This window comes from Myxine glutinosa, chromosome 2, assembly GCF_964187855.1.
Source record: "Myxine glutinosa chromosome 2, kmMyxGlut1.1, whole genome shotgun sequence".
Lineage (NCBI taxonomy): Eukaryota > Metazoa > Chordata > Myxini > Myxiniformes > Myxinidae > Myxine > Myxine glutinosa.
In genome coordinates, this window is record NC_136262.1 from 105754069 (window position 1) to 105778076 (window position 24008).

Here is a 24008-nt window from a genome sequence, read left to right on the forward strand (position 1 = left end):
AGTGATTTTTATATTGCAGGCACCTGCAACTCACCATAGGTGAGTTAAATTCCAAAGTGAAGGAGAATTACCTGTTTGAAATCTAATTATTTATAACAACTTCGAAAAGGTGCCAATAATATTTTATTTCTTTGTGGAAGGCCATTTTAAGATTTCTGTGTGGAATAAGCTAAGATTTACTAATCTTTTCAGATTTTTTGGTTTTGTTCTCCTGCAAACCAAATAAATACATCTGTGGATACCAAAAGATTTTTTTATTTCAACTATTTTGTGGAATAAATGGTGCATTATTTGAAGAAAGTGCAAGGATGCCAATATTTTTGACCACGACTCTATTTTCCACCCTCAATATCAATGTGCACATACTGCAGAAGTAACAACTGTTTGTCTTCTTTTCCCCCTTTTTAATGTTGTTCAATAGGCCCCAAGGTCAGCGGGACAAGCCTCTTTGCGCTCTGCTCTTCGACTCGGCTTTCGAGCCGTACCGAGGCGTGGTTGCTTTGCTGGCCCTAGAGTCAGGCCAGTTGGCCCGTGGCAGCAGAATTGTTGCTGCCCACAGTGGCCGAGATTATGAAGTCCTAGAAGTTGGCCTCCTTCGGCCTCAGGAACATCCTCAACTCTGCTTGTGAGTCTCAAAACATTAAGCATTTGGCCTTTGTTTTGAATACATACCATTGCAAAAGAAAGGGGATATTAGAGAATGATCAAATAACCAAAACATTTCCTTGATTTTTCCATGCTAGCAAGATATTAATAAAGATCATCAACCCAGAATAGAATACTGCATTAAGCGGATATGCCTGATTTCCCCAGGTACGCTGGCCAAGTGGGCTACATGGTTGCAGGCATGAAAACCGCTCAGGAAGCACAGATTGGAGACACGATATACTCGTATGGGCAGCCTGTTGATCCTCTTCCTGGTTTCAAACCGGCCAAACCTCTGGTGTTTGCAGGTACATACTTGGAGATCAAGTTTTTTTTTGTTTTTTTTTTGCTGGTTTCGTTTACTCACATTTCCACATGTAATGTACAGCCATTCTTTTCCATTTACCCACTGTTTGATGTGGATGGATCTTGGGTATGTATCCGGAAAATAAATTTATACACGTTGACAACATACATACAAGTTGTCACGGGCCTTGTGAAGATAGACGTCAGCGATCGAGGCAGCGGTCTGTTGTCTAGACACTGCCCAAATAGCTATATGGCATTCTCTCAAGCAGGGCTTTCACCGTGAGGTTACGCAAGTCCTTGCTATTATTTCCAACTATTTTCTCTTAAACGACTCGACCAATGATCATAAAACCCATGTCTTTGTCTAAGGACTTCTAGGAATCTCTCAACATTGTGAAAGAAAACCTTCCTCATTATTTACTTTTAACGATGTGGATATAGGCATCAGGAAGAAGATAATTTGTTTCGGGTCTCATGGTCTCTTGATAGCTGCAATTCCACGGGGTTTCCGTATAGCTCACAGGATTGTGATTGGACAGGCGACCGTGACGGGCCATGATATGTAGGAGCTGTTTTGATCGCAGCTTCTGTGAAGTCGGTGATAGCATGATACGGGAGAGGAAAGCGTTAATATTCTGCTATTTTGGTGCGGGAATACCCATTCACTTTTATGAGGGTGAGGAAGGCAGAGCAGAGTTGTGGTTGGAAAGGATTTTGATCTTTGGGGAGGAGGTTGAAGCTTTGGGGGAAGACGGTTTGATGATTTTTAAAGGCCTTTTTCCAACTCTGGGGTGTGAGGGAACTTTCATTTTTTTCAAGATGTGGATTTAGGCTCAAAATAGAAGATTTTTTAAACTCAAAATTTGATATTGGGTCATGGTTCCTGTTGGAGCTTTTTGCCCCTCTTTCAACTTTACTTTGGGGTGGGAAGCGTGGGGATTTGTGATGGCATGCCATCAACTTAACTCTAGTGTAAATAGAACATTGTTAAGAGTGCAGTTCTTGCTGAGTGGGTCTCGCGCTTTGAAATGTTTGTAATAAAGCCGCTGAGTCTCGATCACAGACTTCGTCTCAAGGTACCATTCTACCGTGTTACTTAGTTGTTGTGCTGTGTATGACATATTTACCCTGGACGAATGAAACTTGGTGGATATGATTTCCCTACTTCCGAGAACATTACCTGAAAAAAAAAACAATTACAATGAATAATGTTCAATCAAGACTATCCAAAACAGAACCAAGTCTATTGAAACACCTGCTATGCATATATACACAGTACACACATACACACATATACATGCATACATGCAAACACACATACATACATACACACATACACTTCCGGTCAAAAGTTTTAGAACACCTAAATTTTTCCAGTTTTTATTCAAATTTAAGCAATTCAAGTCCAGTGAATAACCTAAAATGGTACAAAGGTAAGCAGTAAACTGCTCGAGGTAAAAAAAAAAGTTTAGGTTTGCAAAAATGGGAAAATAATGTAAATTGCACAGTTATATTGTAGAAAAAGGCCTTCTTCAGGGAACAAGTAATGGATTAACAACTTACAGCTGTTCTGCAGCAATGTAAGTAAATTAAGCCTTGAAAGTTGATGCAAACAATATTCCTACAGGTGTCCCAACCTCTGCTGATTACTTGATTACAAACCGCCTGTCTGTATAAAAGCAGTATTGGAACAGACTGTTATTACACCCTCTGAAGCATTATTTGGACAATATTGCACTGCAGGAAGTAGTATATTGGAAACTGGAGGAAACTCTGACAGGAAGAGGTCTGGCAGACCCAAAGCCACAACAGAATCAGAAGCCAAGTTTCTGAGAGTCAACAGCTTGCGTGATAGGCGGCTCACAGGACAACAGCTTCAAGCACAGCTTAACACTGGTCGAAGTAAGCAAGTCTCAGTTTCAACTGTGAAGAGAAGACTTCGAGCTGCAGGTTTGACAGGTCGAGTGGCAGTTAGAAAGCCATTGCTAAGATGGCAAAATAAGAAAAAGAGGCTTGCCTGGGCCATGAAGCACCACCAGTGGACTACTGAAGACTGGAAGAAGGTCTGATGGACCGATGAATCAAAATTTGAAATCTTTGGTTCATCACGCAGGGTTTTTGTACACCGTCGAGTAGGCGAAAGGATGGTTCCTCAGTGTGTGACACCAACTGTCAAACATGGAGGAGGAAAGGTGATGGTCTGGGGCTCTTTTGCTGGATCCAGAGTCGGCGACTTGCACAGAGTGACTGGCACCCTGAACCAAAAGGGCTACCACAGCATTTTTCAGCGCCATGCAATACCCTCTGGTATACGCCTAGTTGGTCAGGGGTTCATCCTACAGCAAGATAATGACCCTAAACACACCTCCAGGCTATGTCAAAACTACCTTCGAGGAAAAGAACAAGACGGTAGGCTTCAAATCATGGAATGGCCAGCAGACAGCAGATTTGTGATACTCCCATGTATAGTTGTCCAGATATTGAGGGAAATAGGATTTTCAGCAATGGTTTCCTTACTTTGGGCACTTTGGGTGCTTTTGGGTGGTAAAGACACAACCCTGGCTAAGGATAAATGCATTTTTATAATGATTGACCATGAAAACATGGGTGTAGACACCAGATTTGTGATACTGCCATGTATAGTTTTCCAGATATTGATGAAAATAGGATTTTCGGTAATGGCGTCCCTATTTTGCGCGATTTGGGCGGGAAGGCACCGGCCCTGACCCGGCAGCAATGCATTTTTGTGATGTGGGGGAAGAACCCTTTCAACCCACGTGGTCAGTTGCTTCGGCGCTTTTCACTTGAATAAACCTTCTGGGCTCCTGGTCTAAAAAGAACAAGACGGTAGGCTTCAAATCATGGAATGGCCAGCACAGTCTCCAGACTTAAACCCCATCGAGCTGGTTTGGGATGAACTGGACAGAAGGGTGAAAGCAAAGCAACCTACAAGTGCAACACATTTGTGGGAACGTCTGCAACAGTGTTGGGAAGAACTTCCCGAACAATATTTGATTTCCATTGTAGAAAGAATGCCACGAGTGTGTTCGGCGGTTATATCTGCAAAAGGTGGCTACTTTGCTGAGTCAAAAATTTAAATTAAAGTTTGTTAAACAAAATGATTCTATGATTTCTTTTTTATCTCCAATTGTTTATTTGTCCGATGCTTAGTTTCAGAGTACATTGAGACATTAAACTGCATAAATTTCAATAAAAACTGGAAAAATTGAGGTGTTCTAAAACTTGACCAGTGTTGTACGCACATACATACATACACACATACATATATACATACATACATACTTAAATACACCTACATATATGTATATATACCATATTAACACCATTCTAAGGCATGATGTTTTGTACAAAATTAATGAGAGTGGAATACAAAGAGGTTCACAGTTGTACTTTGTGTGAACTTTCAATAAATGTTCCCCGTGCGTAAATAAAGGATCTTATTTTATTTTATTTTTTCTGAAGAAAAAATGGCATATGCCTGGCATTTTGGGGTGCCTTTGCCTCGTGTAAATATGGTGTATATATAGTAGAAAGAAAACTAACCCTGATGATGTATGTCTTTTTACCTGTACCAATACTTTCTGATAATCTGATTGGTTGAACTAATCTGGTGTTTATGTGGTACAGGCATGATGAGCCAAATATCCTCCTCCTGTATCAAAATTTCTTATATATCCTTGTGTGTATATATACAAAGTGGAGTTGTGTTTGTGTGCCTAGGGATGTTTCCAATAGACCAATCGGAATATGTCATGTTGCGGAAAGCCTTGGAGAAACTGATGCTCAACGACCCCAGCGTGACGTTGATACCAGAGACCAGTATTGTGCTGGGTGCTGGCTGGAGGTGGGAACACCTTTATGCATTTGTCTCCGTTCATTTTGAAGCTGCTACATGCATGTGATATTTTAATCTCGATAACTCGATATTTTAACTCGAATAAATCTCGATATTTTAATCTCTCGTGGAAGGTAGGGGGAGGACCCCAGTTCTCCAAGTAAATGTGGATCGTATGGCGCCACCTGATGGAAGTAAATATTACAAGGTATCTGAGCTCTTTATAAAGACAAACTGCTTGCAGCAGCAATTCTGTTGTCAATTCAACGCTCGTCTTATTTCACTTCCTTTCGGATATTGCTTGTATCTTCAAGCATTGCTCATCCTTGTTAGACAGCTTTTTCGATCTTGCAGTCCTGGGTTTGTCAATTACAGGTGATGTTTCTCTGTACGGTACTTGCGCATTGTGCTTCGGATACCACACCTTGAAAATAGAATGAATATGAATGAATGATCGTTTTAAGGCCATTTTCCCCGCTAGAGCAGAGGTTAGCCTTGCGGGCCCCATGACAATCATGGTTCCCTGTTTTGAGGCACTTTTTATGGCCGGATGCCCTTCCTGACGCCAACCCTTGGTCACGCTCTTACGATGCGCAGGGATACGGTGTACCTATTCTAAACCGGGGTACACACCGTGATCATTCATCCCAGCAAGCTGGTACTCAATTTGCCGACCTCGGAAGGATGACAGGCTGAGTCAACCCTCCTGGCATTAATTCAGCGATCGACCGGGATTCGAACCCAGGATCCTAGGATCCCAAGCCAGCACCCTAACCGCTAAGCCAACACCAGGCTTAAAAATAGAATGATGAATGAATGAAATGAAAATAGAATGATGATAAACCTTGAAAATAGAATGATGCGAGCTATTTCACTCAGTTCTTCCTTCTTTATGCAGAAACACAATTCTATGGCTATCTTATATTGAAATGTCATACATTTTGTTTTTAGCTGTGTATTGTTAGCCATCAACATTGTGTGTATGTTGATTGCTAACAATTAATGCTGATAGATCTGTATTCTGTAGTATGAGAAGTTGGTTTTTAGCTTAACGGATGTGTAGAAAGGAACACCTGATGATGATGATGATGATGATGATGATGATGATTATGAGGAGGAGGAACACCTGACAGAGTCATCCATTATATTTGATTGGTAAATGTGATGGATTAGCTGCTCATGTTTAGTTTACTTTGAGTTGTGGTGATCACAGGTTTGTTTTGAAGATTCTAATCAATGTAAATTAAAGATTTATAAATGATGAGCATGGTTTCCTCTCAACCAAACTAAACTGCATTAATAAGAGTCATGAGCAGAGGCATTCAGTAATTTGTTGATGCTCATAATATCCATATACTGTAACTCCTGAATGTGTCTAAGACATTTGCACTATGCACTCCTAAACTGCTGGACGGAATGAGTTCATTGTACTCGGATTGTGCATGGGAAGTTTTTCAGTTGTTAAAAAACTAATTAATGGTCCCTGTGATCCAGGGTAGGGGGAGGACCCCAGTTCTCCAAGTAAATGTGGATCGTATGGCGCCACCTGATTGAACTAAATATTACAAGGTATCTGAGCTCTTTATAAAGACAAACTGCTAATTAATCTTAACCAGCCAAATGGTATTGTATTTCAATGTTGCAGCAGCATTTGTAAATGGTGTGGCAGTGCAGAGATTGATGACAATGATCAAATACCTTCTCTCTTATTCAGACTTGGTTTTCTAGGTCTCCTGCACATGGATGTGTTTTACCAACGACTGGAACAGGAGTATCAAGCTTCGGTGATCCGAACAGCGCCCTCCGTAACGTTCCGGGCACGTCTCCGTTCCCAAAAGCTTATCAAGGTATCAGAACAGTGTTTGCGTATATGAGTGTATGTTTGTAGGAAACGAATTAAACTTCTAAGACATTGAAGTTTGCCACAAAAGTTAAAGGGAGTGTCCACCAGACAGCACGGAGCACACCATGTCCAAGTGGCAAGCACCAGTCTTATCATCATGGGCAACACAAATTTATTCAAACCATGAACATTCGTTCCGACTGCCAGGTCAAAGAAACTTGGCCCCTGATCGGTAACCCCATGCACGTAACACCCGAAAAAATATTTTGTGATGATTCAAATATGTCAGTTGACATAGATTATTTAAATTTTGTCAATAATTATAAATTATATCATGACTTTTCTTTTTAAAAGGAAAACAAAAAGTATGGTATTGTAAAAGACATTAATTGAAGTAAATAAGTTATACATTTCATTTTGACGTACATAATAAATAGACAAGTGAATTACTAAAATCTCCTTTCCCGTCCCACATTGAATTATTTGGTTCAGCCAAAGAGTTCATGTAACTCGATGGTTATCAGGACAGACATTCGTAGATATCAGTGAACTTTTACCTGAATTACAAGGATATTGGTCAACAATAAACAAACAGAAATGGTAATGGTATACGGGATTTGAAACTGGGTTCCCTACATCAAATGCCATGGGAACACCCAAATATGGAAACAATTGTCTTGATTATTGAACTTCCTCACAGTCTTTTCTCTTCTGACAGGAATATGGCAAAGAGGAGATATCCATTTTGAGCCCTTCCCGTTTTCCTGACCGTGTCGAGGTATCTGAGTACCTGGAACCAATGATCTTGGCTACCATTGTCACGCCATTGGAGCACATGAAACAAATTATGACTGTGTGCCAGGTATGGACAATTTTTATGCCTCTGCCGACGAAGTCACTGGAGGCATTATGGTTTTGGGTTGTCTGTCTGTGCCATGGAGGAATGAAGGAATGTATGGAGACAAAAGGTCTGAAGGTGAATATCGGAAAAACGAAGATGATGGCAAGTGGTAAAGCATGTGGTGAGGTGGAAAGAACTGGGAAGTGGCCGTGTGCTGTGTGCAGGAAGGGTGTCGGAGTGAACTCCATTCAATGTACATTGTGCGCTGAGTGGGTTCATCAAAAATGTAGTGGTTTGAGAGGGTCATTAACCAGTGTGGCAGCTACATTCAAGTGTAAGGTGTGCACAGAGGGAGCTGCAGATGGAGGAAATGTTGAGTTGGATCTTGGAGACGGCGTGAAGCTGGAAGGTGTGAAAACATTTTGTTACCTAGGAGACATGCTGAATGGAGAAGGTGGATCAGACTCGGCAACGGTTGCTAGAGTGAGATGTGCATGGAAGAAGTTTCAGGAACTGAGTGGCATGCTGACGAGGAGGGGAATGTCGTTGAAGCTGAAGGGAAAGGTGTATGCTGCATGTGTGAGAAGTGTTATGATTTATGGGAGCGAGACATGGGTAATGAACGTAGAGCAGCAACGAAGGCTGGAAAGGGTGGAAATGCGAATGGTTCGGTGGATGTGCGGAGTATCGTTGAGAGAGGAAGACAAATGATGAATTGCGAAAGATGATGGGAATAGAGCCTGTGATTGATGCTGTGAAGAGAAACGGTTTGAGATGGTTTGGTCATGTGTTGAGGAAGGATGAAAGTGACTGGTTGAGAAGAGTGATGGAAATGAATGTAGAAGGCAGTAGAGGACGGGGAAGACCGAGAAAGACTTGGCTAAAGATGGTCGAAGAAGAAATGCGGGCAAGGGGGTTGACAAGGGGAGATGCAGAAAATAGGGAAAAATGGAGAAGATTGTCATGGGGCTGACCCCCGCTCTTGCAGGGAAATTAGCCTTAAAATGCCTGTTGCTTGTTTGTTTGTTTTTGTCTGTCTGTGCTTCCATTCGTCCGTGCGTCCGTTTGTCTGTGTGTCTGTGATAGGTTTCCGTTACCGCGATAACTTGAGAACAGCTGAAGGGATATAAGTCAAGCTTGGTGCAGGTATGTATTATGAGGTAAAGATGAACGGATTAGATTTTGGGGTCACGAGGTAAAAGGTCATGATAGTTTTAAAAAATCCTGTTACCATGATAACTTGTGAACCAGTGATGGGATTTTGACCAAAGTTGGTACAAGTATGTATTTTGATGCAAAAATGAACTGATATGTTTTTGGGGTAAAGAGGCCAAAGTTCAGAGTCCTTAATAGGTTTATAACTTGAGGACAGCTGAAGAGATCTAAGTCAAACTTGGTGCAAGTATGTATAATGATGGAAAGTTCAACAGATTAGGTTATGGGGTCAAGAGGTCAAAGGTCAGAAGTCCCGTTTGGTAAAACAAATTCTGTTACTTGCTAACTTGTGAACTAGTGATGGGATTTTCACCAAACTTGGTAGGAGTATATGTTATGATGAAAATATGAACTGATTAGATCTCTGCATCAAAGGCCAAAGGTCAGAGGTCATGTCAGGTAAAAATGTGATGCATGAGAACAGCTGAAGGGATTTAAATGAAACTTGGTACAAATATGTACGTATAATGAGGTAATAATGTGGGTGGAGGCATATCTGTCGACGTCACGAGTGCCATTCTAGTTTTGCTTTCTTTCCAGTCTTACATGATCAGAATCATTCGCTGATGGACATGCTTTCATGGCTATGTAACATGCTTTCATAAAGAATGACATTTGCTTGTGATGCTTGTTTATGAGGCAAAAGGAAATACAGTGGGGGAGTGGAAGAGTGTAATGGTAGTTTGCTGCTTTTCTACAGGATTGTCGTGGAACACAGAAGGAATTTCTGAACATGGATGATAATCGAGTTGTATTGAAATACCTTCTACCTCTCAGCGAAATCATTTCCGATTTCTATGATGTACTGAAGTCCCTTTCTTCAGGATATGCCAGGTATTTCACCGTTTCTACTTGGAATTATCACTGCAGAGCATCAAATTTGTTCTTTCTCTCTCTTTTCAAGTCCCGATACCACTTTGCTGATTATTCTGCTGTTTGTGAAACAAGGCCTTAACCCCCGCACTGTTCAGGCAGAAATGACGTCCTTATCATCTATTCCAGGAAATATAAGAAACCGATGTGATATGTCGCACGTTATTAAGCCCAGATACGTCTTAATATTTTTCTTTGTTGTGTTACGGAGTCCTCTACAATCTCCTGGTCTCGGTAACCTCCGAACCCCGAGAGGAACCCCGGCAGAAAAATATATTACCCTGTGTTGAAAATCAATAGTAAAACCACACCAATTATTATAAATGAACAAACTTGTATTATAAATCACACACAGGTAATACGGTACAGCAAATGGCCATTGAGAGTGCACTCCATATATATCTTATATATCTTATATAAAGTCAAGTGACTCACTGCTCTGCCCGCAAATGATCGGACACTCCTCAATGTCTCTATGACGAAATCCGGTCGAAGCCAGAATCTCGCTCTCCAGTCGATACCCGAAGCGTGTACAGTGGGCAAGGGTGCTCTTCCCGCCAAACTGGACAACGGCGCCCTCCAGAGGCGCACCTTCACCGCTCCCTCAGCAAACCGCAACGTAATTGGAGACGAAACGGTCGCACCCCCTCATCCCCGACAGATCGTAGGATGTTGGGGATGACGATGACACGAAGCAAACGTTCACCGGTGTCCAAAGCACGGGGTTCAAAAATGGCTGACGGCTCTGGCTTGAGCTGATGCGACGAGGCAAGGATTCGGCGGAATCTCAGCGCCCCAAATCTGTCTTCGCAGATTTCTCCACTCCAGCGAATATTCGTATCGCCGGATGTCCCTTCCAGGAACTTAAAATCCCCTCGCGGCTGTCGGTAAACCTGGCTCGTTACGGAGCGCTGACGTCACCGTCCTCTCTCCTTGGGTGCGCTCCTTCTTCCTCTTCACCTCATTGTCTTCTCCCTCGGTTTCCTGTTCACTTACAGTTATCCTTTTTAACTTTTGATAACCGTTCGTGAATAATAGACCTTGTGAAACTAATAATAATATATAATATCAGAAACATGTCCAGTGGGTGAAAACCACAATAACGGAAGTCACGAATCCGTAACAGTTGCTTTGGAAAGAAGAAAAAGACACAAACTAGAACCTAGGATTCCATTCTTCTTCTTCATTACGCGCCCCAATTATTTACACCTTCTGCACCTAGTCTTTCAGGAACCAGCTGGCCAAATCTGATGTTCCACTGTCACAGGGATTTGTAATTTGATCATGGTGCCAGTGATAACTCGCCTACTCCTTGCAAAATACACCCGTGGGATCTTTAACTTCCACGAACACCCCCAGTGCTGACAGATGGTCCTCCAGTTTGACGTGCTTCCAATGGATGATGCACACATTGATGCCGTGCCCTGCATGCGAAACACCAGGGTGACAGTTTAAATAGCTGGGTCGAGATTCATATCCAGGGTAGACAGCTTAGAGGCGATGTGTTTACCTCTCGGGAATCCTCCCAGCCAAATTAATACCTTCCCATGTTAATTACCAATTCCATTTTCCCAGTTACTTATTAAAATGTTGTAGCAATGGCAATGTGTGTCTATTGTGCTGTCAAGAAACAATTTTTTATTTGATGCTATCATTGCAAGAATCAACACATACGCTTGTTCATGCCACATCTATAGCCATATGTGAGCAGATCATGAGAAATATCTGCAAATCATTACCAAAAATACTGCACTGGCAGGATAGCCTACAGGTGTGTGCACTCACCTATGAGTTGTCTAGCCTGAGCTTGAATATCGGCCTGGCTATAAACTGTCATCCTTGTGTTTCACAGGCAGGTGAGGCATCAATATGTGCGTCGTCCCTCCGATGGACATTAAACTGGGCGTCCAGTCTGCCACCATTAGTTAGTAGACATTAAAGAGCCCACGGTGTATTTTGCAAAGTGTAGGCAAGTTATCGCCGCAACATCGACCAAAATACCAAATTCCTGCACATTTGACCCATTCAGGATTGTAACCCTGGAAAGAAAAACTGGTTCGGCAGAGCCGATGCTCTGTATGGAGCATGTTACATGAATGAATATTCCCCGTGCCTTCTTCATCAACAACGTTTATATCCAAATGCAGTGGCCTTCCAATACTGTTCTATTTTCCCTTTTATATATACATGGATTCATGCTAGTTTATGTAATGCACAAAAATAATTTTTACATTATGTACTATGCAAGTTTTTATTAGTTTCCTACCTGGAGGGTCCGTCCATCCGTCCCACCTGTGGTTTTCCAGACTTTTTTCGCATACCCTTTGACATATTCAACTGAAACTTGGTACATGACTTTAATATAAGTTGCAGAACAAGTTTGAGTATTGGGGCATTTCACCAATTTTTCATGGTGTTATGCCCTTTTTGGACTTAGACCAATCACATATGATACATGGGTGAGTTTTCCAGACTTTTTTTCCCCCTTACCCTTACCCTTTAACGTATTCAACTGAAACTTGGCACATGGCTTTATCATGATAAGTTACAGAACAAATTTGAGTTTCAGGACGTTTCATCAATTTTTTAAAATTTGTTATGGCTTTCCTATGCAAAATATTGGGACCGGTAGGGGACATGTATTGCAAAGCAATTCTCCCTCTTGTTATTATTTGGTTCCACCTCCAATTTCTGCCTTTTTGACAAACCTGCTCAGTGCCTATCTTGCCACCACCCCTTTTAGAAATATTTGGCATATAATGTAGCATTTTCAAACTTTGTCGTTTCCAGTTTTGATTATGAAGATGCTGGTTTTCAAGTAGCAGACCTCGTGCGTGTTGATTACCTGCTCAATGGCACTGGTGTGGAAGAGCTGGCGACGGTGGTGCAGAGGTAGCTGTGACATTAGTTTTGATTTCCCATTATCTTGTTCCTTCATTGCTTATGCTGCTCAGCGGTTAATTTTGTTTTATGCCTCATTACTTCATCACATAACGGATTGAAATTCGGCCTACATTTAAATAGTTTACCTGCCATTCTGCTCAGGCCAAATACAAAAATAATTACTTTTCCTATATGTATTGAGGTTGAAGCTATTGGTGTTTGTCAGTTATGAAATCTAGTTTTAAACAATGCTCTTATTTAGCGAAAAAAGTGAACTCTCAGCAACCTCAAATGCTGTATTAACATTAAACACACTCAAATGTAAATGGGGTAAATGTTAGTGTTAAGTGGTAACCAGCAAATGAGCGGGTCATTTTGTAGGTGATTGAAAAATATACATTCATTGTGCCTAATATTGTCACCGCACCGTCCTTTATTGTCCTCCTTATTTTAAAACTCATTGATTAGCCTAACCGGGTCCCAATGGATGGGGAGGACTAAGGAATGATGCTGTGGAGCAGCTTAAGGGACTGGTGAGGTCGCTTCGGGAGAGGTTTTTGTAAGTGAGTCCGTCTCCAAGTCCATACACGCATCTATGATATTAGCATCGTCTGTTCCTCAATGGCGGACGCTACTATAATCAGTCTGTGTGGCAGTGAGTGAGTGTGCGAGTCTGCAGACACATCTACGATGTTAAACATGCTCGTTCAATAAGAGACGCGAGAGGCTTTGTTGGCACATAATCGGTCTGTGGGTTGGCAGGCTTGCTTTTATAGGTATGCACACCCGAATCTGAGCTGCCTAGTCGAGGATAGAATCTCCGCCCAGCTACAAACTGTCATCCCGGTGTCTCACAGGTAGGGCGATTCATCATTGTGTGTGCTGTCCCTTGGGTGGACATTAAACTGGGTGGCCCATCTGTCTGCATCAGATGGTGGACTTTAAAGATCACATGGTACATATTTGTTAAGAGGATGAGAATTATCGCCGATCATGCCAAATTCCAAATTTTTGCTCTAACCTACCATGGGGCACTGCATCAACAGCACAGCCACACTCTCAGCAATGATGCAAACCAGCAGCCACTGCCTGCTCACTAAATTGTGATGATAGGTCATGTGTCAGTGAGTGAGGATGTGAGTCTGCTTGCAGATCTCCTTTAATATTGTATTTACAGCCACACCAAAGTTATTGTAACTATGCTGTGTGTCAGGTGGTGAGTGCATGAGTCCACACTGGCTCTCAGATATACTCTACTATTCTACTGTAATCTATATAGCCCGGAGAGTGTCTGCATTGTTAAATGCTCACTCTTGTTTTACATGGGTTTCTTCTTCACTTTTAAGCTCTTCAGACCATTATTGAAGTTCTGTTGTTATCCTGCACATTGTTCAAACTGTGCAAATTAAAACATCCATTATGCTTTCTGTATAAACTTATTGTTGCTTCTTCCACAGTCTCCATCCCTCCTTTCCTTTCTCCACTCACTATACCATCTGTAAACTATTTAAATACTGCACTATACATGAAAAAATTACATTTATCAAAACTTTTATTTCTCAATGAGTGCTGCAATGCAGCGCAAGCTAGCACGATTGTTCATTCCTGATACGTGAAACACCCTGTAATCCATGCCTACAGAAAACAGACTGTTTGAAACGCCGGCCACATTTTCCATCCAGTCATCATGTAATTTTTTAATTATTATTATTCTGCATTGGTCTGATACTGAAAGTTTTGCGTCAATCGTTCAAGCATTTGCAGTGAAAATGAATTTAAAAGAGAACTGGAACGCATCTCAAAATGCAAGACCCGTCCGCATCCTCTTTATACTCGAACTGAGCTTGATGAAAATGACAGTTAAACAAAATTGGATATTTTATTAATTTGTGTTTTCCATATTCTCATTATAAAGGTTTGTCTAAGGTTTTATGACAAAAGCTCAATTGCTAAAAAAAATGGTATGGCCTGGACAGACACTGAACCACAATGGTAAATAAATAAATAAACACAGAAGCGATTAACAAACGGGGCGTCTCGTGCTTGACGTGCTGCGGTGGGGCTAATAAGGGCTATTTATAGTTGAAGTGCTGAGGCAGGGCTAATAAGGGCTATTTATAGTTGAAGTGCTGAGGCAGGGCTAATAAGGGCTATTTATAGTCACTATAACTTTGCTCTTTCATATCTTACCCTATTTTTAATCATTTTCTCTATACTAACATGTTGCCCGTGCCGCACAAGATTCTAAATGGCAAAAGTGGGAAAAATGCAAACTGCATCTTCTGTCATCGAGTTGACAAGATGAGAGCAACAATTCTCAGCTATTGCCACATCTGATGCAATTTAAATGCTCTAATGGCCGTGAGATGCTCCATTTGAAACTGTTTGTTCGACATATCTAGCTTTATGATGCCTCGGGTCCATAATAAAAAATTGTATTGCTGTTAAAGCCAGTGAACAATTTAAAATCAATAGTAGGATTCTCATAATAAGTGTTCATTGAAAATTTGATAACAAAAGCTCAAATGGTAAAGAAGTTATGGCCTGGACAGAAAGACGTACACACAGAAGAGATTGCAAAACCCATCTCCTGCGGTGCGGAGGTACGGGCTAATAAAGGTGAAAAAGTGACGGCCTTGGCCGACGTTCCACAACATGGTCAAGGATGGTTGTGGACGCCTATTACCAGTTTATACCCAGACGGGTTTAACACAGATGAACCACATCATGACAACACTCGAGTTTTATTATATTTAACCCATTTTTAGCTCCACCACCAAAGGTGGATGGAGGTTATGTTTTCACCCCTGTCTTGTCTGTCTGTTTGTTTGTGAACAACATATCTCAAAAAGTTGTGGACGGATTCGGACAAATTTGGCAGAGAGGTAGCGTATGTGACAAGGACGAAGTAATTACATTTTGGTGAAGATCCGGATTCGGATCCGGCTCGTATAATTTGTAAGTGATTCTTCACCATTGGGAGATCGGGCCAAAAACTATACATAGCAGGGTATCTCAAAAAGTTGTGGACAGATTTGGACGAAACTTGGTGGAGGGTTGGGTGTCTGAAAAGGAAGAATCGATTCGATTTTGGTGAAGATCCTAGTATGGATTCGGATATAAGAATTCTTTAATTTATTAAGTGATTCTTCACCATTGAGAGATAGGGCTTAAAACCAACATATAGCTGGATATCTCAAAAAGTTATGGACGGATTTGGACGAAACTTGGTGGATAGGTCGTGTGTGTGACAGGAAGAATCGATTCAATTTTGTTGAAGATCCGGATCCGGATCCGGCTGGTGGAATTTTTATGTGATTCTTCACTATTGAGAGATAGGGCCAAAAACGATACTTAGCAGGATATCTCAAAAAGTTGTGGACGGATGATTTTGATTAAATGTGATTCTGTATTGTGGTTTTCTGGTCTACTCTGGGATGAATGAATGAATGAATGAATGAATGATCGTTTTAAGGCCATTTTCCCTGCTGGAGCAGGGGTTAGCCTTGCGGGCCCCATGACAATCATGGTTCCCTGTTTGAGGCAATGTTTTTATGGCCGGATGCCCTTCCTGACGCCAACCCTTGGTCACGCTCTTACGATGCGCAGGGATACGGTGTACACACCGTGATCATTCATCCCAGCAAGCTGGTACTCAATTTGCCGACCTCGGAAGGATGACAGGCTGAGTCAACCCCCCTGGCGTTAATTCAGCGATCGACCGGGATTCGAACCCAGGATCCTAGAATCCCAAGCCGGCATGCTAACCGCTAAGCCAACACCAGGGCTCCAACACCAACACTACTCTGGGATACAAAATGTAAACTCTTCACCTGGCGGAATTATGCTTTCTACTGAGTGCCGTACTGATTTGATTGAGCATTTTAAAATCACACCGGTTTTTACTAAAAGCTGTGGTTGCACAGAATATTTGGGTCTTTCAGAAGCAGGAAATTCGTTTTAAGGTTTTTTAATTATTATTCTGATGAAGGTGTGAAATATCGGAGCCCATCATTCTTCAGGTTTTACAGATGTCTTTGGAAGGTCATGCTGAGTATCGATCATTTTTCATAATTTTTAGGGGTGAGTGGACCCTTGCCCATTGCTTTTTGATCTTCTTTCCTGGTCTGAAACCGCACGGTCTGCAGGACCTTGGTTTGGTATGTATTTTGGTACCAGGCTTCGTAATTATGTGAGGCGTCAGCCTTGTCTGTTGTTGCTGTGCGCATGATGTGCAGGGAAAAGGCACGACACGTGGGGAAAGCCATGTGTGTTCGCCTCACGGAGGTGATCCCAAGACAGCTTTTCCAGATTGCCGTGCAAGCTGTTATTCATGGAAAAGTTATCGCTCGAGAGACGTAAGGCAAAAGCACTTAAATCTTTCATTCTTTCTTTACGTACCATCTTTGCTTGTTTTTTTTAAAATTCCATTCACAGAGTGTATAACACTTTCTGGACTTAATTGTAACTATTTATCACGACAATGCCCTTTGCTTTCCCTTCTGCCCTATCCATGTTGTTAGAAAAGTTGCGCAGTACTTGTGGAGCTCACTTTTATTCTCCAAATGAAAATATTTCTTCTTCACTTAATTATTCTGAAAATATTTATTATTGCTTTTAACCCGCTTTGCGCTATGCATGCGGGGTAATGACGCACATACTTGTGCTACAGAATGTACACTGTACAGATCTAGCTCCATTTGCTCGCAGCAGGGGACACCATAATGCTGTACAGGACTGTATGTACTAGACCATGTTCACTGGATGGGCATTCTTTAAGTCTTCAACATTAGCATTCAACAGGCCCATATCCTGTATGTAGGTGAGCAGGAGGTGCCTTGCACGTTACATTACTTATTGTACAAACTTTACTTTCTTAACATTGCTGTTGCATTCATTATTGCTAATTTAATTCTAAGATTCTTATGTAACCTCCTTGGTTCTTTTGTTAAGTGTACTGAACGTTTTTCATTTTAAATTGCCCACTATACCATCAAACAGAGAGTTCATCACACTGAACCTATAACCAAAACCAGGAAGGTTCATTATTGGTATAAGTATAACTTGGTTGCTTTTATTGGTTGCTTAGTACAAGTATAACTTTGTTGTTTTTCTGGTTGTTTGGTACATGTATAACTTGGTTGTTTTTCTTGTTTGTTTGGTGCAAGTATAACTTGGTTGTTTTCCTTGTTTGTTTGGTACAAGTATAACTTTGTTGTTTTTCTTGGATTTTGGTACAAGTATAACCGGGTTGTTTTTCTTGGTTTTTGGTACAAGTATAACATGGTTATTTTTTCTGGTTGTTTGGTACAAGTAAAACTTGGTTTATTTTCTTGGTTGTTTGATACAAGTATAACATGGTTGTTTTTCTTGGTTGTTTGGTACAAGTATAACTTGGTTGTTCTTCTGGTTGCTTGGTGCAAGTATAACTTTGGTTGTTTTTCTTGGTTGTTTGGTACAAGTATAACTTGGTTGTTTTTCTTGGATTTTGGTACTGTTACGTGCTCCTCCCCAAACCCCGGTCACGGTGTACCTCCGAGCCTCGAGAGGTGTCACAGCAGAAAAATGTGTTATTCTGTATGTCAAAGATCAATGGTGAAACCACACCAATTGTTACCAACAAACAAGTATTGTATTAAGATCACACAAGAATAACAACAACAACAACAACAACATGCATTTTAAAGGCCATTTTCTCTACTAGAGCAGGGGTTAGCCTTGCGGTCCCCATGACAATCTTCCGTCACACAAGAATAACAGTACAACAATAATATGAATCACAAGTACAATCAATATCCTATGATGGTACCATCAGTTTCGTACAATGTAACTCACTGTGCTCCAAGTGAGCGAAAATAACATTCCCAATGTCTCTATCCCGGCATCAAGCCAAAGTCGATGTTGAAGCGATCGTCAGAACGATGTTGTATCGAGACCAGAATCCCGTTCGGTTGACAGTCACACTGCCAAAGATAGGCAAAGGTACCCTCAAGAGGCGACTGGGAAATCACACCTTCGGGTATGGACGTTCGACGGCTCACAAACTGCGAACCGCAAATTAACCTTCGGGTATGGACGTTCACCGACTCACAGACGGCGAACCGCAAATTCCCACTCAAACTCCACGTTACACGCACACACCAGATTAACGTCTGGATGCGGTGAAAAGGTTGAAGCGAGGTGAAAAGCCTGGAGCGATCTGAAATCGTGTGCGAGGCAAAAATGGCCAACGGCCCGTACTCGAGACGTAACGGCCCTCCAATGATTCTCTTCGGAATCAACCGCAAAACCTGACGCGCAGGTTTATCTGTCACAGCGATAACAACTCTGTCGCAGGAATCCCTTTCCCAGGAAACCCAAAGTTCACTCGTGACCCTCGTTCACCAACATTCGCTCAGGACATTGAAGCAGCTCGGCTTCTTGTCCGACTCACTCGCTCCGCCTTTTCTTCCTCCTCTTCCTCTTCATCGTCGTCCGGTTCTGGTTTCATTTAAAACATTAACTTTTTATACCTTTTGAAAACAGTAATCTCTATTTCCCTTAAACGACAACAATAATAGTACATGGAATCAAAAATGTTTACAGTGGATGAAAACCCCAATAACGGAAGTGATGAATCCGTAACAGTACAAGTATAACTTGGTTGATTTTATTGGTTGTTTGGTACAAGTATAATTTGGTTGTTTTTCTGGTTGTTTGGTGCAAGTACAACTTGGTTGTTTTTCTTTGTTGTTTGGTATAAGTATAACTTGCTTGTTTTTTTCTTCTGGTTGTTTGGTACAAGTATAACATGGTTGCTTTTATTGGTTGTTCGGTATAAGTATAACTAGCTTCTTTTTTCTGGTTGTTTGGTACAAGTATAACTTGGTTATTACTTGCAAAATCGAAGATTTTTCAAGTATATTGGTCGGTTGCGTTTGTGGTTCTGTGTCTGTCTGTCTGTTTGTTTGTTTGTCACCAGCCTACTGGTCACAATTTTCAACCGATCTTCACGAAACTTCACCAAATGGTAGAGTTGGTCAAAAGCAAGAAGCCCATTGTTTTTAGGGTCAAAAGGTCAACATAGGCCAAAGGTCACCAACTTTGTTAAATTTCTAAAATCCTCAGTTTTCATCCGATTGACTTGAAATTTGAAGAGGACTTACATATCTGGTCACTGAATTCAACCACCAAGTATTTTGAGGTCAACATAGGCCAAAAGGTCAACATAGGCCAAATTTCTTTGTTTGTTTTTGTTTTTTCAGCTTTTTTTGTTTTGTTCCCCTGCAAACCAATAAAATACATATGTGGATACCAAAATATTTTTTCATGTCAACATTTTTCCTGGAGAAATGGTGCATTATTGGAAAAAAGTGTAAGGGTGCCAATATTTTTGGCCATGACTCTACGTCTGATACCCCATTTTTCTTGGTTGCACACAAATATATGATAATTATTACCCTTGCGCAAGATTCTTGGAATACAACAGACAACAACAACAGACATGTTGAGGCCATTTTCCCTGCTAGAGTTGAGGTTAGCCTTGTGGGCCCCATGACAATAGTCTCCATTTTTCCCTACATCTCCCCTTGATATGATATTTATATTTTTGGGACACTATATTTTTTTAGTTTAATTAGTATCGGTACAACCTTATCTCATGTTTCACGCACAAACTGATCAATTGCCTTTTTGCTTGTTTGTTTTAACTGAAAGCCATGTCTCTAATGAATCTCTTTTATTTTAACCCAGAATCAAGCCCTATCGGAAGGATGTCTTGGCAAAATGTGTAAGTGTTTACCATCTATTGAGGAGTTTGTAAACATGCCTTATTACATGCAGGACAAACACATTCGAGGACATCGGTGTACTTTTACGTGAATTACAAGCTTGTTGGGAGACGGTGGATAGATAAACAAAACAGCATATTGGATGTGAATCTGGGATGCCAGCATCAAGGGCCAAGTGCTCTGACGGCAACGCCAAACAGGCCATTCCAAGTATCGCACGATGTACAGATTTTTATTAGTACATATAGGCCCCCAGAGTTTCTAAATAGTTGTAATGGGATCGCCACTCTGCTTCGCGTTGTTTACGACCACTGGTCAGCACTCGTGGATCCATTTATCTAATACTTTACTGTGTTTTGGCAGCACGGTGGTGACGTGACGAGGAGAATGAAGTTGCTGAAGAGGCAGGCCGAAGGGAAGAGGAGTATGCGTAGAATAGGAAATGTAGAAGTGCCTCGAGAGGCTTTTCTCCGCCTGCTGCGTAAAACGTAAATGCAGGTTAAGGAGCGGAGTGAAGGACAGGTACATTATGAAGAGAAATGTGTTTTTGTGTACAGCTTTATCCTGTAATACTCAGTTTTTCGTTTTTGTGTACATTCCCTTGTGTGATTAAAATAAAAATTTGTACAGATTATTTAATAACCCATCAACGAAAAAATAAACTTTAAAGTTATTCATTCAGTCTCCTTTTTGACATATTTGAATTGTTCGGTTATATGTAAGAATGGTTTTGCATTTTCCTTTAAGGACGTGGTTACATTTTCAAATACTTTTCAACATTCACAATTTTCTATTCGTCTGATCGGGGGCGATCTATTTATTATGTACCCAAACAAGGTAAGAGTTCAACCTTCCCTATCCTTTATGCTCCACGTATGCACCTGACTGACTGAATTTTCACTGCGCTCCTCTTTTCCTTGCAGACATCCTGGCCTGCTTTGTTTTACTTAATCATCAGAAATACATTTTGTTGCTCACGAATAGCTTTGACTTTTTGGTTCACGAGTTATCAAGTGACCACTATATTCGTCATGTGTGTGCGTCTGTCTGTGTGTGTGTCTGTGTGTGTCTGTCTGTCCGCAGCATAACTACCCGATGATATCATCCGATCATGATGAAACTTGGGTGGGAGGTTGATATCATGATCTAGTTGTGTCCTGCCTAGAGTGGGCGTATTGCGCCCATTGTGAGTGGAGCCACGCCCGAAAAAGATGTCTTTTTAGGGGGTAATCGAGTTCAAGCTACATCTTCTCCGAGGGAGTTTGTGGAATCTGACAGGGGTTTCGATATTTGGTTGGGGCTCAGGCCAATGTCACGTGTCGAGCCCCACGGAGCTCCATTTTTTCATTTTTCTTTATTTTATTTTTTTCATTTCATTTTTCACCGAATTTTCGTTATTGTGTAGCTAACTAACCTCATAACTGATTAGTGATTATACATTATTTTCTATCTCATTTCAAGGTCAGTAACCTTCATTTTGACATTTCCGGGCCTGGCCTGTCTGGGCCTGTTTCGGTTATAGTCCGTCCTTTGTCATTGAATACCGCTCGCTCGTGAACCATCGTCGTCTCCTGACTGTTTTTTTTAACCTTCACATTTTTAGGCACACTGCAACATGCGAGAATGTAATCCATCAAATGTCTTGTGGAACCACCCAAATTCAAGGTGATATCCAAATCAGGTCAGGATTTTTTTTTTAATCTGAAAAAATGGCTCACCTGATTACACTTCCTAATATTGACAAATTACCGATCGAGTCAAATGTACACTTTCCTTTCTATGGTTTAATATACAAGGATTTGCTTGATCCGTCAGTTTGCTCAACCCTGAATTTCGTCTAGTTTTGACTCCCAATAATGTTATCCTGAGGTATTGCATCATAGTGTACGCTATCTTCTGGAGGGGACATTAGTCCAGTTGTTCCAATTCCTTGCACCCACTTGTGCTCATAAATGTTCGTAGGTGCCTTTTGGAAAGATTAGGCCCTTGTGTGTAAGTATTCTGGTGAATCCTAAGTCCCTGCCCTGATCTATAGCGGCAATGACTGATTAACCAGACTTGGTGGTGTAACGGCTAGAGCATCCGCTCCAATTCTGGAAGATCGGCAGTTGAAACTCTGTCCGAATCATGCCAAAGACTTTAAAATGGTACGTGCTGCTTTCTTGCTTGGCAGTTGACATTCAGCATTTGAAAGGATAAGAACATGGACAATCGCCATAGGTTGTCATCCATGGAGAAGAGGAAATGCCCCACTGAGTGTGGTGAGAAAGGCGTCGTCATTGTTGTGGATTCGCTGGTAGCTATAATGCCCCAGGGCCTCGGCAGTGACAGCATTTCCCCCAAAACTCAGTGGCTGTGTTTGTCTTATCTCATAATCGTGTGTGTGTGTGTGTGTGTGTGTGTGTGTGTGTGTGTGTGTGTGTGTGTGTGTGTGTGTGTGTGTGTGTGTGTGTGTGTGTGTGTGTGTGTGTGTGTGTGAGAGATGTGGCTGTTGTGGATGATGTGGGTGTTGTGGATGATGTGGGTGTTGTGGATGATGTGGGTGTTGTGGATGATGTGGGTGTTGTGGATGATGTGGGTGTTGTGGATGATGTGGGTGTTGTGGATGATGTGGGTGTTGTGGATGATGTGGGTGTTGTGGATGATGTGGGTGTTGTGGATGATCTGGGTGTTGTGGATGATCTGGGTGTTGTGGATGATCTGGGTGTTGTGGATGATCTGGGTGTTGTGGATGATCTGGGTGTTGTGGATGATCTGGGTGTTGTGGATGATCTGGGTGTTGTGGATGATCTGGGTGTTGTGGATGATCTGGGTGTTGTGGATGATCTGGGTGTTGTGGATGATCTGGGTGTTGTGGATGATCTGGATTCTGGGTGTTGTGGATGATCTGGGTGTTGTGGATGATCTGGGTGTTGTGGATGATCTGGGTGTTGTGGATGATCTGGGTGTTGTGGATGATCTGGGTGTTGTGGATGATCTGGGTGTTGGTGTTGTGGATCATGTGAATGTTGGAGATGATGTGGACGTTGTTTGTGTTGTGTGTATTATGCTGTTCTTCAGGAATATTATCTCTTTCCGCTTTTTTAATATTTGTCTTCTGCTTTAGTTTGATTTTGCCAAATCAAGGAATCACACCAGATACGCTCCAGGGAACAGACATCGAACAATCTTGTGCTCGTCTGTCATCAGCCAACCTTGTGCAGCCCCTCCCCATCAGCCTCTTCAGCATCTTCCATCCTTAGCAACACTGTGCATTCGACCTGGCGGAGCGTGAGACACGCTTTCACCACCACGTTTGTGCTTTGTTCTGTTAATCTGACGACCATTCCAGTCCTGCAAATGGTATTGAGTATTAACCTAAACGCAAAGGGCACATGTACTCTAACCTCTCGGTTTTATTTCTGATTTGAGCAACAAGAGGAAACTGGGAGGATATACAGTGCATTCAGAAAGTATTCAGACCCCTTCACTTTTTTCACATTTTGTTATGTTGCAGCCTTATGCTGAAATCGTTTAAATTCATTTTTTCCCTCATCAATCTACACTCAATACCCCATAATGACCAAGAGAAAACAGGATTTTAGAAAGTTTTGCAAATTTATTAAAAAGAAAAAACTGAAATATCACATTTACATAAGTATTCATACCCCTTGCTATGACACTTGAAATTTATCTCAGTGCCTCCCATTTCTCTTGATCATCTTTGAGATGTTTCTACACCTTGATTGGAGTCCACCTATGGTAAATTCAATTGATTCGACATGATTTGGAAAG

General features: G+C 41.5%; 1 protein-coding gene across 2 annotated transcripts in view; it reads left to right on the plus strand.

Moving 5' to 3' along the window:
* GUF1 (GTP binding elongation factor GUF1) overlaps positions 1-20911 on the plus strand; it is a 39094-nt gene extending 18183 nt beyond the window's left edge. For both annotated transcript variants that reach the window (XM_078771376.1, XM_078771377.1), the window contains exons 8-17: positions 422-625; positions 814-953; positions 4696-4819; positions 6525-6657; positions 7372-7515; positions 9410-9543; positions 12373-12474; positions 16704-16823; positions 20197-20233; positions 20598-20911. In XM_078771376.1, coding sequence (XP_078627502.1) covers positions 422-625; positions 814-953; positions 4696-4819; positions 6525-6657; positions 7372-7515; positions 9410-9543; positions 12373-12474; positions 16704-16823; positions 20197-20233; positions 20598-20726 — 1267 coding nt within the window. In that variant the 3' untranslated portion in view covers positions 20727-20911. The remainder of the gene's footprint in view (positions 1-421; positions 626-813; positions 954-4695; positions 4820-6524; positions 6658-7371; positions 7516-9409; positions 9544-12372; positions 12475-16703; positions 16824-20196; positions 20234-20597) is intronic.
* Positions 20912-24008: the final 3097 nt, after the last annotated feature.